The sequence below is a fragment of the Carassius gibelio genome, chromosome B5 (genome assembly GCF_023724105.1).
Source record: "Carassius gibelio isolate Cgi1373 ecotype wild population from Czech Republic chromosome B5, carGib1.2-hapl.c, whole genome shotgun sequence".
NCBI classification, from domain to species: Eukaryota; Metazoa; Chordata; class Actinopteri; order Cypriniformes; family Cyprinidae; genus Carassius; species Carassius gibelio.
The window spans coordinates 35,819,189-35,834,140 of NC_068400.1; the positions used below are offsets into that span (position 1 = coordinate 35,819,189).

At 36.9% G+C, this 14,952-nt stretch overlaps 1 protein-coding gene across 1 annotated transcript in view; it reads left to right on the forward strand.

Moving 5' to 3' along the window:
- cacna1ba (calcium channel, voltage-dependent, N type, alpha 1B subunit, a) overlaps window positions 1-14,952 on the forward strand; it is a 95,935-nt gene that overhangs the window by 26,312 nt on the left and 54,671 nt on the right. Inside the window, exon 7 of the mRNA XM_052557319.1 lies at window positions 14,173-14,276. Within this exon, the coding sequence (XP_052413279.1) occupies window positions 14,173-14,276 (104 nt within the window). The remainder of the gene's footprint in view (window positions 1-14,172; window positions 14,277-14,952) is intronic.

Genomic DNA, 14,952 nt, shown 5'->3' on the forward strand with positions numbered 1-14,952 from the left:
AATCTGACATTGTGGATACCACAATAATTGACTGATGGGAAACAAAGTGGTTGGTCATTTAAATAATGCCGCAGCAGATCCGGGAAAGGTTATATAAAATTTCCATTTTTATATTTTCATGAACCAAAATGTCAAAATGGCTAAATAATTTTGACTCGTATACATAAGTGCTTTCATTTCATTGTCTTATTGTAAAATAATACCAAGCCAGCAGTGATGGGTACCATCATGTCCAAATTGAATCTTTACTCAAAGCTGGAGTTATATTTATGTGTTCAACTGAATTGTCTAATCTGGAATTAACAATCCCAGTTAGTGTTGCTCCGAAACTATTCAGTATTTTCAGACAATGAACAGCCATGAATAAGATGCCAGTCTTCTAGTCCCTGTCATCTTTTTACTACTCTTCTTGAATCAACGGCTGAATTCCATGAAGCACCATGCTGTGCTCTAGTCTCTGATGTCTTGCTGCTTGGTGATGCTGACCTTTTTTTAACCCTGTACTCTCAGAAGTATCACGACGCTGCTGTAATTATTCAGGATCATAGACACCTTCCACCCAGGTTAGACACCCCTGAGTCTGAACATTGTGCCATGAAGAGGTGATCCAGACTTTTGATTCCCAGTTAAAATCTTTCTGTTCTGACCAAATAGAGTCTACTTAGACAGAAAAAGTCCACCTGAGTGACACCTGTATGACCTGTTTGCTTTTTTTTTATGAGATGTTTAGTGGTAGGAAAATCTGAAATCGATGATACCACAGTAAAAGACTGATGGGAAACAAATTGGTAGGTCTTTCAAATAATGGCACAACACAGCCAAGAAAAGGTTGTGTAAGTAACACAGAAACACTTACAAAATATGCGTAAGCTCTGTAGTCAGAGTTTCTGTAATGTTTTTAAAGGGTTAGTACTCCCAAAATTGTAAATTCTGTCATGAATTACTCACCCTCATGTTGTTCCAAACCCGTAAGATCTTTGTTCATCTTTGGAACACAGATAAAGAGATTTCTTATGAAATCTGAGAGCTCTCTGACCCTCCATTGACAGCAACACAACAGCAATATTCCCAGGTCTAGAAACGTAGCAAGGACATTGGTAATCAATGTAATCAGCACTGTTTAGTGCTAAACGTAAAGCTGAACGTAAAACAACACTGGTTACATTACGTTCTGGGGTACTCTCCAAGATGGTGGAAGACGGTAACTCGGGGAGAATAAATTATTATTATTGTTTTCTTTGTGCACAAAAGGTTGGAATCAAGATGTCACCGTTGTGTTTCAGTCTGCTGTCGTTTAGTTTGTTTATGTCTATGGACCGTATTTTAATGATCTAAATGCAAAGTGTAAAGCGCACGGCCCAGGTGCACTCAGGGCATGTCCAAATCCACTTTTGCAATTTAACGATAGAAAAATGGTCCTTGCGCCAGGGCACATTTCTGGAATAGGTTGTCCCTATTCTTTTAATAAGTAATGGGCGTAACGTTCAATAAACTAACCACAGTGTCATCTCCCATTCCCTTTAAGAGCGAGATGCGCTCGCGCCATGGCGGATCGCTGTTTACATGGCAGAATTTGTTGGTCGAAAAGCTGAATGCTTCTCAAGCGAAGAAACCGATCTGCTTGTGCGCGAAGTTAAAGCGTGCAAGAAGATCATCTATGGGACAAGCAGGCATCCACCAAAGCTTCCCGAGGTGAAGAAGGCGTGGGATGTAGAAGAATTTCATTCATCATTATAAGTAGTAATGGGCTGAATTGCAAATAGGTAGCCTAATTCTAATACACGCAATGACTATCCATCATTAGGCTACATTTTTATATTTATGTAGCCTACACAATAATATTCTTTTACAATGTAATCCTTTTGTTTTAATATTTGGCATGTTTGTGTGATCCGCATCCCTTTGTGTAATAAGCAAATATGCAAAGTCAACATGCACTGTGGACCGGCCAGAGGCGCATTTTCTACCAACGCGCTCTTTAAAAAATAAAATAAAATAAAATATTGCGCCATTGACTTTAGACTTTAGACCAGGTTTCAGTTGGTCTATGGCATAGTCTGTTTTTAGCTCCTTAATAGCAATGCGCTAGCAATGCACCTGAACACACCTCTTTTTTTTTTTTTTTAGACCAGCACACCCATGGGCGCACAAATGGGCGCAAATGCATTTGCTAATAAAATGACGTGGTGGTGGATGGGAAAATGCGAACTGCGCCGGACTGAAACTAGCAAACACATGCGTCGCATTGTGCCAGGTGTATGATAGGGCCCTATGTGTTTTTGGCTTCTTTTATTGTAAAGTCGTATTACCTCTTTTAGTATATGACCAGCAAATGCTCTTAAATCTTCAGATCTCCTCTATAGTGCCACTTAATCAAATTCAGAAAGGACCACAGCACTCACCTCCTCCCTTCCTAGCAACTGCTTGTCAGCACCGTTCACCATATTGTTTTCCTGTGAAAATGCTTTAGAAAAGCTTATGATTCTGCTACAGACAAGCAGCGAGTTGAACATTAATCTGGATCTGTCTACGAGAGAAGGTGATTGCAACAGCTCCATCATCTAACGTTCATCTGCGGGGGCATACTCCTGGAACATACCCATTCTACTGAGCTTGTGGGATCAACGGCCAAAACACCGCTCACCTCGCCTCTGCCGTCGCGGCATTTCTCTACATCATCTTCGCCCACTGCAAAGATCATTGCAGCTGTTTGAAGACTGTTTGGTCAACGCGAGGGCTGTGGTAAATAAGACTTTTATTCGTGAAGACTTCTTCACTTCACAAGCTCTGGATTTTCTATTTATCACAGAAATGTGGCTTCCCTATGGAGATTTAACTCCTTTCTCTTTTACGGCACAAATGTAAATGACTATTTTAAACATGCGTTGGTACAACCCAGTCTTAGGCCGGTGACACACTGGCTGCGTGGCGTGAGCGACACGTCCCAGAAGCGTCCCAGAAGTGTGGCGTATTCTGTGTCTTTACACACCAGAAGCGTGCCTGACGCGGCGCTGGCGCGCTGCTGCTGTAGAGGGAGACCGTTGACAGACTAGGCTCATGTCTTCATGACAACAATATATACTTTTTTTTTTACACACCTACGCCTACTGATAAAGGACACCGTCAAAAGTATTGACGGCGAAATAGATTATGTTTGACAGGTGCAATATTTGAAAATCTGTAATTATTATTATTTTTTTAATTACATTTATATCTGAATTTGTCAACCTATAGACTTTCAAATATCAAAATATCAGGAATTCATATGTATTTGTGTACAAAATGACATTTAAACACATTTTCCTATTATATTTTGCCCGGAAAAGCTTCCAACACGCGTGCGTGTCGCGGTAAAAATAGGTGTCGGTTCTATTTCTAGCAAGCAAGCTTTTTCCGCGCGGCTCGATCCGCGCCTGAGACGCGCGTCTCACACAGGCTGTCTGTAAGCTCTAACCTGTTAACATGGGAGCCGAATTAAAAACTGACACGCCACGTCAACTCCAAAGTTTCTTGGTTGATTACAAAATTTATGATGCCTTCCAATCAGGCTTTAGAAAATTTCACTCCATTGAGACGGCTCTTTTAAAGGGTTAAATTACATTATTTTAGTTACAGACTCTAGAGATTCTGTAGCACTGGAACTTTTAGATTTGAGTGCTGCTTTTGACACTGTAGACCACAATGTTCTTCTGTCCCACTTATAACAAGTAGTGGGCATTAGAGGTTCTGCCCTAAATTGGTTTCTTCTCTTATAAACCGGAGTTTCTCAGTCAATATTGGAAAATTTCACTCTTCTTCTGTACCTTTAACCTGTAGCGTCCCTCAAGGCTCTGATCTAGCTCCCATGTTATTTTCCTTGTATATGCTTCCCCTCTGACCTATCTTTGAGAAGTATGGCATAACTCATCTTTGTTATGCATATGACACACAAATATACCTTCCTTTGAAAAACCCGCTGGCCGCCTGCATCTTGGATGTTAAAGCATGGATGTCCCTACATTTTTTAAGTCTGAATGAGAGTAAAACAGAGATTGTGGTGTTTACCCCTTCTGATACACACTGTATACCACATCTAAATCTTAGTGTTCTGGCACCTTATGTAAAGCTGTACGTGAAAAATCTGATTGTGGTGTTGGCCAGTGCCTTAAAGCTTGATAGACAAGTCAACCAAGTTGTGAAGTCAAGCTTCTATCAGTTGCAAACCTTAGGTAAAAAAAGTCCTTTCTGTCTTTTACTATTTTTAAAAGAGTAATCCATGCTTTTATCACCACAAGGGTTGATTATTGTAACTCTCTTTATTTGGGTATATTACCCCTGTCCTTCCGTCTTTGCACTGGTTACCTGTGTGCTACAGGATTAATTTTATAGTGCTCTTTTTATGTCTTTAAAGTTTTAGCGCCCTCAAACTTCTTTGATCTGTTGATAGACCACCAACCTGCAAGAGCGCTTTAGGTCTGCCATTTTAAGGCTCTTAGTGGTTTCTTGAACCAGACTCAAGTCTGTAGGGGTGATCGAGCATTTGCCATAACAACTCTGAGACTTTGTTATAGTCTACCTAAAGAATTTAGAACTGCCCCTACACTATCCATTTTTAAATCTAGGTTAAAATCATTTTTATTTGATCTGGCTTATTATTAACGATTTGCATTTGCTTTGCCTTGTGTCTTGCAGTTTTATTCGTGACCTTGTCTTTGTTTTAATTCTGTTAATGGTTACTTAATTTGTGCAGCACATTGGTCAACAGTAGTTGTTTAGTTGTTTTTTATAAATAAATTGAAATTGAAAAAAGTATTCTCGTAACTTTAAAATTCTCGTAAAATTATGGTTGAACCACTGTATCGTGGACATGGGAACATTGCAGATGTGTTGCTGTCTATGGAGAGTCAGAGAGCTTTCAGATTTCATAAAAAATATCTTAATTAGTGTTCCGAAGATGAATGAAGGCCTTCCGGGTGTGGAACGACATGAGGGTAATTCTTGACAAAAAAAATTTGGGGGGGGGGTGAACTGACCCTTAAATGTGTCATTTTTGACAACTAAGAACTAAGATTGACACCTGCTTTTAAATGTTTTTTACTGCATTTTTTTAAATATCAAATAAATGTAGCTTTGGTGAGCAACATTAAACAATTCTCTTGATCCCAAAATTTTGAATGACAGCATATCTCATAGCAATGGTAGCAAGTGTTACATATCAGCATTTAATTATTGTAAGTATATGATATTTCAGTGTTTAATCAAAGGATGACTCCATCTGTGGATGTATCCATGGCTATTTCTTCTTTTGTAAATGATGTTTTGAGTTGGCGCTGTCAGTTAAGCAGTGAATTATGCTCACTACTTTTCTGATCTGTAGGGGGCTCTAGTTCATCTTCCTTACACCAGCATGAATAATCTTTATGTCTGGTTTTTTAATTAACTAGTGTCTTTCCTTCCTCTCACCAAGACCAAAAATATCATGATTAATCACAGTGTCCTATGAATCTATTAGTGTTGAATTTAGCCCTGTGGTTCTAGTGGATATATAGAATCTGTGAGTGGTCTGCTATCCATCATGAAGAAAGAGAATGTGTGTGTGTGTGTGTGTGTGACAGCAAGGTAATATTAATAGATATTTAGGAAGTGTTCAAAAGGCGAAGGTGGGACATATTTGATTGAGATGTTGAGGAGGAGAAGAAGAATCTCTGATCCATGTGGTGGCTTGTCTCATTTTCAAGTCTTTGCTTTAAAATCCCGAAGGCCTCTTGCTGTTTTGTTGATGGTTCTGGAAGTGTATGATTAAGGAAAAACACAAACTCTTACAGGAATCTGCATGTGTGGTATGATATCCTTATAGTGGCATGAGACTCATCCTCAAGATTAGTGTAGGAAAACTAGAATTGATGTATTATATAAATTCTAGCATTCATGAATAAATTGGAATGACAAACTATTTTATATAAAGTATATATTATTTTCAGTATATTTATAATTATAAATATATAATTACCATATATTTTATTAACCCTTTTAAAAACTTTTTAAAAGATTTGAAAAAGTACTTTTAGAAAATCTGCTTTGTATGCACAGTTTGCAATTAGCTTTGTCCTCAGATGGTATGGACAGTGTATATATTGGTTTCATTGAATGATAAGACAGACATCTGGTTCTTGAAGTGGTAAGCAGCATTTGGGAGATAAGAGGCTAATGGTCCTGTGGTTAGCTAAGGGCTATTGCAACATGATACTGCACTAGGCTAATGTAGGAGGCCAGTCTGCTGGGGCTAACTGTTGGCTTTTGATGGTTTAGTAGAGTAAGGAGGAATATGCTTATATATATATATATATATATATATATATATATATATATATATATATATATATATATGTGTATGTGTGTGTGTGTGTGTGTTTGTCACACTTAATAGATCGTCAAAATCATTTTAATATTACACAAAGATAATGCAAATAATCACAAAATGCAGTTTTTAAATGATGATTTCAAAAAGTGAACGGCAACACATCATGCCGCAATCTAATGAATTTCAAGAACATATGAGAAACAAAATAGTTGACATGGATCAGTCTGGAAAGGGTCATAAAGCAATTTCAAAGGCTTTGGGACTCCAGCGAACCACGGTCAGAGCCTTAGGAGAAATCTTAGTGGTGATCCTTCCCAGGAGTGGCTGGCCTACCAAAATTACTCAATGACGACTCCTTCAGGAGGTCGTCATAAATGAACCCAGAACATCATTTAAAGAACTGCCGGCCTCAATTAAGGTCAGTGTTCATGATTTAACAATAAGAAAGTGACTGGGCAAAAACGGCATCCGGTTGTCAGTTTTTGACCTCAAGCGCACTTGGGTTAAGCAGCAGGACAATAATGCCAAACACAGCAGCAAGTCCACTTCAGAATGGCTGAAAAAAAAGAATTATACAAAAATTAAGGTTTTGGAATGGCCAAGTCAAAATCCAGACTTAAATCCGATTGAGATACTGTGGCATGACCTTAAACAGTCCTTTTATGCTCAAAAACCGTCCAATGTGGCTGAATTAAAACAATGGGACAAAGAAGTGTCGGCCAAAATTCCTTCACAACAATGTGAAATACTCATTGCAAATTAGCCAGAGGCCCCGCCCACAAAAGTTGACAGACGCTGCTGTTCTAAATTAGAAGCGCCCTGAGCGAGTTGTATACAGTCTGCCATTGCTGCACTGAAGAGAATGTCTCCCAGGCATTTTAGATGTTCTGTAGCTGAATACATAAATCCACATAGCTCTCTCCAACTACTCCCGAAATCTGAGTCACTGAAGACGAGGTGGATTAATTTTGTTTTTGAAGAAAATGCTCCCTCAAATATACCGAAATTTTGTTTACAGTATGTCTGTGCAAATCACTTACAACAGACTGCTTTGTGAATGAGGGTCAGTATAAAGCAGGTTTTGCACAAAAGTTGCTCCTGAAGGATGAAGCAGTGCCAACTGTTCGTGATCCAGCTGCACCTCCTGAAGAAGTAAATATCATGCATTTGTTTTCCAAATTGCCTTTCTGAAAGAGCTTCTTGGCGCTCTGTAAGGCTAATATTGCTAAAGCTACCACTGTCTGTCTGTTTTCACTGATGCTGCCTTCACATACTACCAAAATGATTGTGAACAGGAAAGTTGGAGTTAAAATTGCATATGAAAGCAATGTGAAGTCGACCGCTGGAATTCGTTGAGCTCATAATCACAAATGGGGCTTATAAAGTTTGAAAGGCACAATGAGTTATTTTTTTATCGCACCGTGTGTCTGTGTAATTCATAAAGTGCATTTTTTTTTATGCACAAGTACAATCAGATGGCATTTTCTGTAAAGATAACAGTCTTGTACTAATGGTGGAGTGTTTATTTATAAAGGCTAGCACCGGTATTGCTGGAGAATGAGCTCTTGAAACCTTTGTAGCTCCGCCCTCTTCCCCGGAGCATTTGCATTTAAAGGTAAAGACACGAAAAAGGTGCGTTTTTGCTCATACCTTAAAAGAGACAGTAAATGAATATAGAGGCTGTCATCAAATTCCTGTGAGTGTGCTTCTCATCCCACTAATCATTAATCTTCAAAACACAAACAAAGATATTCTTAATAAAACTGCCCCTCCACTGAAAGTCTATTCCACCAAAATTTGACAATTTAAAATGTGAAAGAGATCATAAACATAATCCATATGAATCAAGAAGTTTAATCCAATCCTTCTGAGGAGACACAAGTGCTTCATGAACAGATTTAATTTAAGCTTTTGTTCATATGTAAACATTGGTCAATGGACAGACATAGAGATAATCAAATATGGCAAACATGGACGCTCAGCAATGTTTGCTTGATGCACCAGGATTGGTTCTTGTTAATCAAGCAAGTTATTTATTATGTGCCATGAAATTCTGTCATCATTTATATTCATACTCATTGCATTGTTTGAAGAACAGACTTTGGACTTTGGACATTCTTTTTTTTTCTGGTATTCAGTCTGACTGCAGAAGATCTTTTTGTCGAATGAATTGATGTCTAGATAAGGTGGAGCTGGATCTCTAGGGAGTGCTTTAATGGTGAACTCCTATATCTCATCTCCCTGTTCACATCTTCACTAGGGACATTTCCTGACAGCTCTTTAACCTCAATGGGCAGGGAGAGAGATGCACAGAAAGAAAAGGAGATAGAATATAAGAATTATTACCTCTGCTTTGCTCTTAATGCAAAAATCACATCAATTTATATTTCTGTAACTACAAATCACTAAACAGTCACACACCCTCATTTTGCTAAGCAGCTGATTGGATGAACATAGTACTACTGTGCTAGTTCTTTTCAGACGCAGGAATTTCTTATTCATTCTTAAAGAGCAATTGTGCATGCTAACGTCGGCCTTCTTCTCTCTAATTAGGTCTCCACGCTACAGAGTCCAGACTGGAAAGCAGAATATATGTATCAAATCAGTGGCTTTTCTCCGGAGATCAATATGCTTCCCCTCAGTTCCTCATTTTCTCATTTCTAATAGAGCTCTGATAGGCTCCAATCAGTGCGCAGCTCATTTGCAAGAGTAGCCAGAGAAATGGTGTAATATTTCTGGAATATTCAACTCAGAGATCCAGTTATTTTTGGGGCATGTGCAATGAATTTTTCAAAACTCTCTGGTTATTTCATAACCACTTATGCTAATTTCACACACTACAGTTTTAGACCAGGAGCCAGATTCATGAAATATTCCTAAGAATAAAACTTGCTTCGTATTTTCTGACTGTAAAATAAATAAATAAAATATGGAATTATAGATATATTAAACAGTGATTCAGTCAAACCAAAAATTATTCAGACACTAGATATAATGTTGGATATTTTTCTTTTACACTATAGCTAATTTATGTAAGTGAGGATAGCAAAATAAAGTGAAATGTGACATTATACCCAAAAATTTAAACCTGACCATGTTTTGCTTATTTTATAGTATAGTATAGTATATTATTTTTTTGAATTGCTGAACAAAATTAAGCATTGCTTGGTAATTGGTTGACCTTAACTGGTATTATCTAATTGTGTACTTAAATTTAACGGTTGACAGCTATTCAACCTCCTTCATTACATACCTTTCTATCAAAGTTATCTGACATTATCAAGATGTATTTGTTCATATTTTATTACCATTTAATACCATGAATGTAATCCTAAATTTGAATCCAAGCAATGTAATGTTTTTTCTGGTATTCCCCATCACTCTTGGACTTTGTTTGTGTGACATTGTGTTATTTATGTCATGTTGTGTATCTTTGTAGCACTCTAAACAGTAGCATCTACCAGGTGGCTGTGTGACGCTGTACAGTGACTCAGCCGACAGGGTGATCTGTGTGGTGTATATGGTGACCATGTTCCCTGGCATTCAGCATTGTTAGTATGATAGCCCTATAGATCAATTTGCTGTTAAATGTTTAAAAATAGCCCCGCAGGGAGCATAGATGGATCATGTTTGGATCCACAAGAGTGTGCCAAGTCCTGTCTGCTCTTGTGGTTTACTGAAAGAACATTCACCTATAAAATAAACCCTTTCTTCGTACTGCACTCAATCTTTTAATGCTTTGTGGATTTCTCTTCTAGTTTGCATTGTTTTATAAGCCACAATTTTGGACAAGTAAGTAAAATAGTTGTTTTGTTTTGTAGTTTTGGCATCAGACAGAATGTAGATGGTTTTACAGTCTGTTGCAATTATGAGCGTAATGACCGCTGGATGGCTGCTCCCTCGAGCAATAGCACACTGTTTCTCTGTTTCTCTCCTCCTATAAGATGACATCCTCCTTAAGTGTTCTTCTGCACACTGGGCTTTCAGTCCTCCGGGGTCCTTGATGAGAGGTCTAATGACAGATGAATATTCCTAAATCTTGCCATCCAGACCTTGCCTCTCATAGAGATAATCTGATTAACCCAGACACAAGAACTTTACGTCAGTGGAAAATTAGAGGCTGGTATGCGTTCTTCCTCATCCTCTGTGCTCTTCAATTCTCTGTAGACACACTGTATAAGCGGCTCTGTTCCAAAACTTCTTTACTTCCTACTTCCTGCCTAGTAGTCAGATACCTTCTAAAAGAGCAACTAAAAATGTAATTGAAGCTCATAATTGACTGATTTGGAACTATTTATATACCGTAAGCAGATATATAAATACACCCCACCAATTGCATTCCGCACAGGATATTTGATTTTAAACTGATTTCAACAGTTTGGTGTTAGCATGTTGCTATGCTAATGATGTGATTAGCATCAAAAATCATAGTCAATATAATAACATATATAATAACAAGAATAATTTTGTTTCCTTGTGGAAAATGTATCCTTGTGGCGCGGCTGACACAAAAGAGTGTACGCTGCCTGCGTTCAGCTCATATTCTCCAAAATGGCGCTATGGTGATGTGGAGAGAAACAGAGGAGACAAATTGTTTTTTTCATGTACAAAAATTCTCTGCGCTTCATAACGTTACGGTTGAACCACTGATGGCAGATAGGCTATTCTGACAACGTCTTTCATACTTTTCTAGACTTTAACAGTGTCATTTATTTGTCACAAGGCTCCCGGTTTTCATCTAAAATATCTTAAATTGTGTTCCGAAGACAAATGAAGCTTTTACGTGTTTGTAACGACATGGGGGTTAGTGATTAATGACAAAATTTTCATTTTGGGGTGGAGTATCCCTTTAAGATTTCTACAAAAATATTAAGCACCTGTTTTTAACACTGATAATAATACGACTTTTTTTTTTTTTGAGCACCAGATCAGCATTTAAGAATGAAAGATTGTCTTGACACTGAAGACTGGAGTAATGGCTACTGAAAATGTACCTTTTAAAATTACATATTAAAATATATTTTATTATAGAAACTGTAATAATATTTTAAACTATCATTGTTTTTACTTTATTTTAGCCAATATAGAAGCATAAGTTTATCTGTTTAATTATTATTTTTTATTTTTTTTATTTATGATAATTTTTTTTTTTGCTTTTGGAAAATTCCAGTTGTGAAAATACTGGGTTTCCCTTGTGAAAATTTGCATAACAATGCTAAATGTGATCACACCCAACACAGGCTCTGTCTCACTAATCAACGTTAAAGGCAAGAAATAGACATTAATAGAAACAGTAATGCCAACTAAGAGAAAGATTTTGCTCAATTGATTTGTCCCTTTAGGCTCTGCTGTCTCATTGATGACAGTGCAGTCATAGGAAATGAATCAAATCTCTAATTGTCTTTAGTGGGATGAGAAGCACAGCCTCTGTATTCATATACTGTCTCTGAATTTATTATATGCCGTTCTCGCTTATTTCTGTTTTATTTATACATACATTTCTGGAAAAGTGTGTAAAGGATAGAGGAGCCACAGTATTTGCTATTGGCCATTTTACAGTTGTATTATATAGATATATCTTTTTTACAGTGAATGGTGAAAGAACAGTTGTGATTTTTCCACATGACAAATAGTTGAAGATGTCAACAAACACAGCAACAGCATAAATGTAGGCAGCAAAACAATAAATAGTAACATAGCTTTATTTATTCATGCCCCAGTGCATTGCTGAGAACTTGATTACCACATTTATCACAGTTTTATTATCCACAGATTCCACATCTTGCTTAGATATTCTCACTTTTCACAGAAATTCAGATTTTTTTTGTGCTTCTACTTTATGTGCAGGGCCGATTCAGATGTATTTGGTGTACCTGATTTTTTCAGACTGTATGCTTTTGCTGGTTTGCACAGATCTTTTAGTAGTTCTGTCCCATTTATAATCATTTGCAATATATAGATACATTTATGCATGTATTAAAGTAGCTGACATGAAGGTTATATTCCATATAAAGATTATCTTTTAGTTATTTAATCATTAGCCAATGCATACATGTTTTACTATATAGGAGAGAAAGTGTTTTTTAGATGAACTAACACTTTAAGTTTTGTTTTAAGGCTGGGCAGTATATCGAGTTTGTAAAATATATATTGATGTATTATTTACAAATGATGTTAGGAATGAGGCAATACTATTCATATCGATATAGGCCTATTTAAATATGAGTGCAGAATAGAGGGGGATACCACGAATGTTATTATAACCCTGTTTGCACATAATATACTGTATGGAATAGCCCACTTGGTTACATTCACTATTTTTGTTTTTTATATGAACATTGTTTTATTGGACGGGATGTAAAATAAAATGTAAAAAATAAATATACCGATTTTGTTTTTCATCCAAAAAAAAAAAAAAGAAAAACGTAGAAAATACACCTGTATAATGTATATCGCCATTTGGTCAAAAAATACTGAGATAAGATTTTTTATTTTATTTTAAATGTATTCACACCTCACAAAATGTGATAAGGAAGTTGGAATGGAAGCACTGGATAATTGGCCCAGGTTAAATTGTTAACCATTATACTGTCTCTCATGTCTGGTTAGCAGATGCTCTTGTCATTACTGTGGTAATCTTGTGAAGACTGTATTCAGCATTCCTTCAATCCCCATATCACTCTAGAAAACACAAACCCGTGATGCAAGGGCTGCAGAAATCATCTACCCCAACCGACCACTGAGACAATATCATGCATTTTGGCTACTGAACACATATTCTTTTAGTATGTCAAGTCAATTTTCAGGCTTTTTGCGGAAATGTGGGTGATCCACCATTATTTCTCCCACCCTCTGAATGAGATGAAACTGTTTCAGTGCTGTCTCCTTTTTTCCTGATGTCAGGTGGCGTTCATCCAGTTTTAAAAGATTCATCACTACAATTCATTTCACACCACAAGGATGGCAATATTTGGCAACCCACCCTTCGCTGGACTTGGTTTAGAATCTGTTCATTTTTTAAAACAAAAATGTTTGGCTAAGGAGATACTATTATATTGTCATCTTTCATTCGGATGCATGAAACCGTAACCAATATGGACTTTAGCAGCAATAAATAAATAATAATTCAGAAGAAGTCAGTTACACAAGTTCCCTACAGTGCTGTAATAAATGTAATACTCAGAGGAGTGGAGATGCAGCAATGGAATTTGGCTCTGACAGCTTTACTGCTCTTGCCAAAAATGCCATTTTAAAGCTCAAGCAAGAGAGATAAAGGGACAGAGGTAGGCACGGCGAGCCGGTTGCCTTAGAAACAGCTGTGTAAGAGAGTAGAGGGGGTTTAAGGATCTGTATGTTACTGCTGAATCAGCATTCTCCATGATCCCTTAACAATTACAGACAATATGTTAGAGCAATTTGTGAATAAATGGGCGCTAGGAGAGATCTTCTCTTAGCATGCCTCATAAGCATTTTGTGTAAGGCCCGGTGTTGTATATGCTGGTGAATCAAAGAGAAACACTGTCACTTCCACTTACTAGTCTAAAACGAACATCTTTACAGAGCGGTGACCAGAAGATTGGCTTTCACATTCTTTTTTACTCTTGCAAAACCCTGGGAACTCTGCAAAAAGCAATTACTTAGACAATAAGAAGGATTATGGCTGTATAGATAAGGATGTGTTGTTGTGAATTGTGTTAAAGAGATTATTAGAGGGATAGGGGGTTGAAGAAAAGCCTGTGGAGATTTGGTCTCCTCTAGGTTCTTCTGATGTTTATTTCTCTCTGTACCTCTCTTCCTCTCAGTTTCTGCTCTCATTACTTCTGTCTTTGCAGGCCAATGATGCCTCAGGGAACACCTGGAACTGGCTCTACTTCATCCCTCTCATCATCATCGGCTCTTTCTTCATGCTCAACTTGGTTCTGGGGGTGCTGTCAGGGTGAGTCTGAAATCAGTCATAAAAATTAGGAACTCTGTGTTGTACACATGCAGATAAACTTTTTTAGGATTCTTAAAAAAGTTCCAAAAAAAAAATTATTTAAGGTAAATAATTGTAAAACTGGAACTATTTAATAATTTATATATTTGAGAATGCCTTATTTTCAGAAATTAATCTAATTAAAGTCAAATTTAATTTAAGTAACAGAGAGTGTAGTGAGGAAGGATGTGCTCAAATTTGAATTTAGCTTGAATTCAACTGAATTTTTTTCCTTTTTTATTTTATTTTTTAGAATAATATACATTATATTTCAGTTTAATTCAGTATAATTACCCATAAACGTATTAGCATACAACCTATGGGATATTTCCAAAAACATTAGGTGGTAAATTATAACTCTTTGAATTATAGAAGTATAAAAATAATTGAAAATAATTGAAAATTATTATTCATTATTGCTTTGAATTCCTATTCCTTGCTATTAGTTGAGACTTCCAATCATTTGCATTTGGTCAGTTCAGTTCAGATTTCAATCCACGAGTTGAAAGGAATCTTGGTTTGCAGTGTTGTCATATGATAACACATACGGGTCTCAGTATAAAGGGATGCTAATTTCATACAACCCACTAAACTAATCGTTCGCTTTTAGAATTCATGATCTTGTTTGGCAGCACAC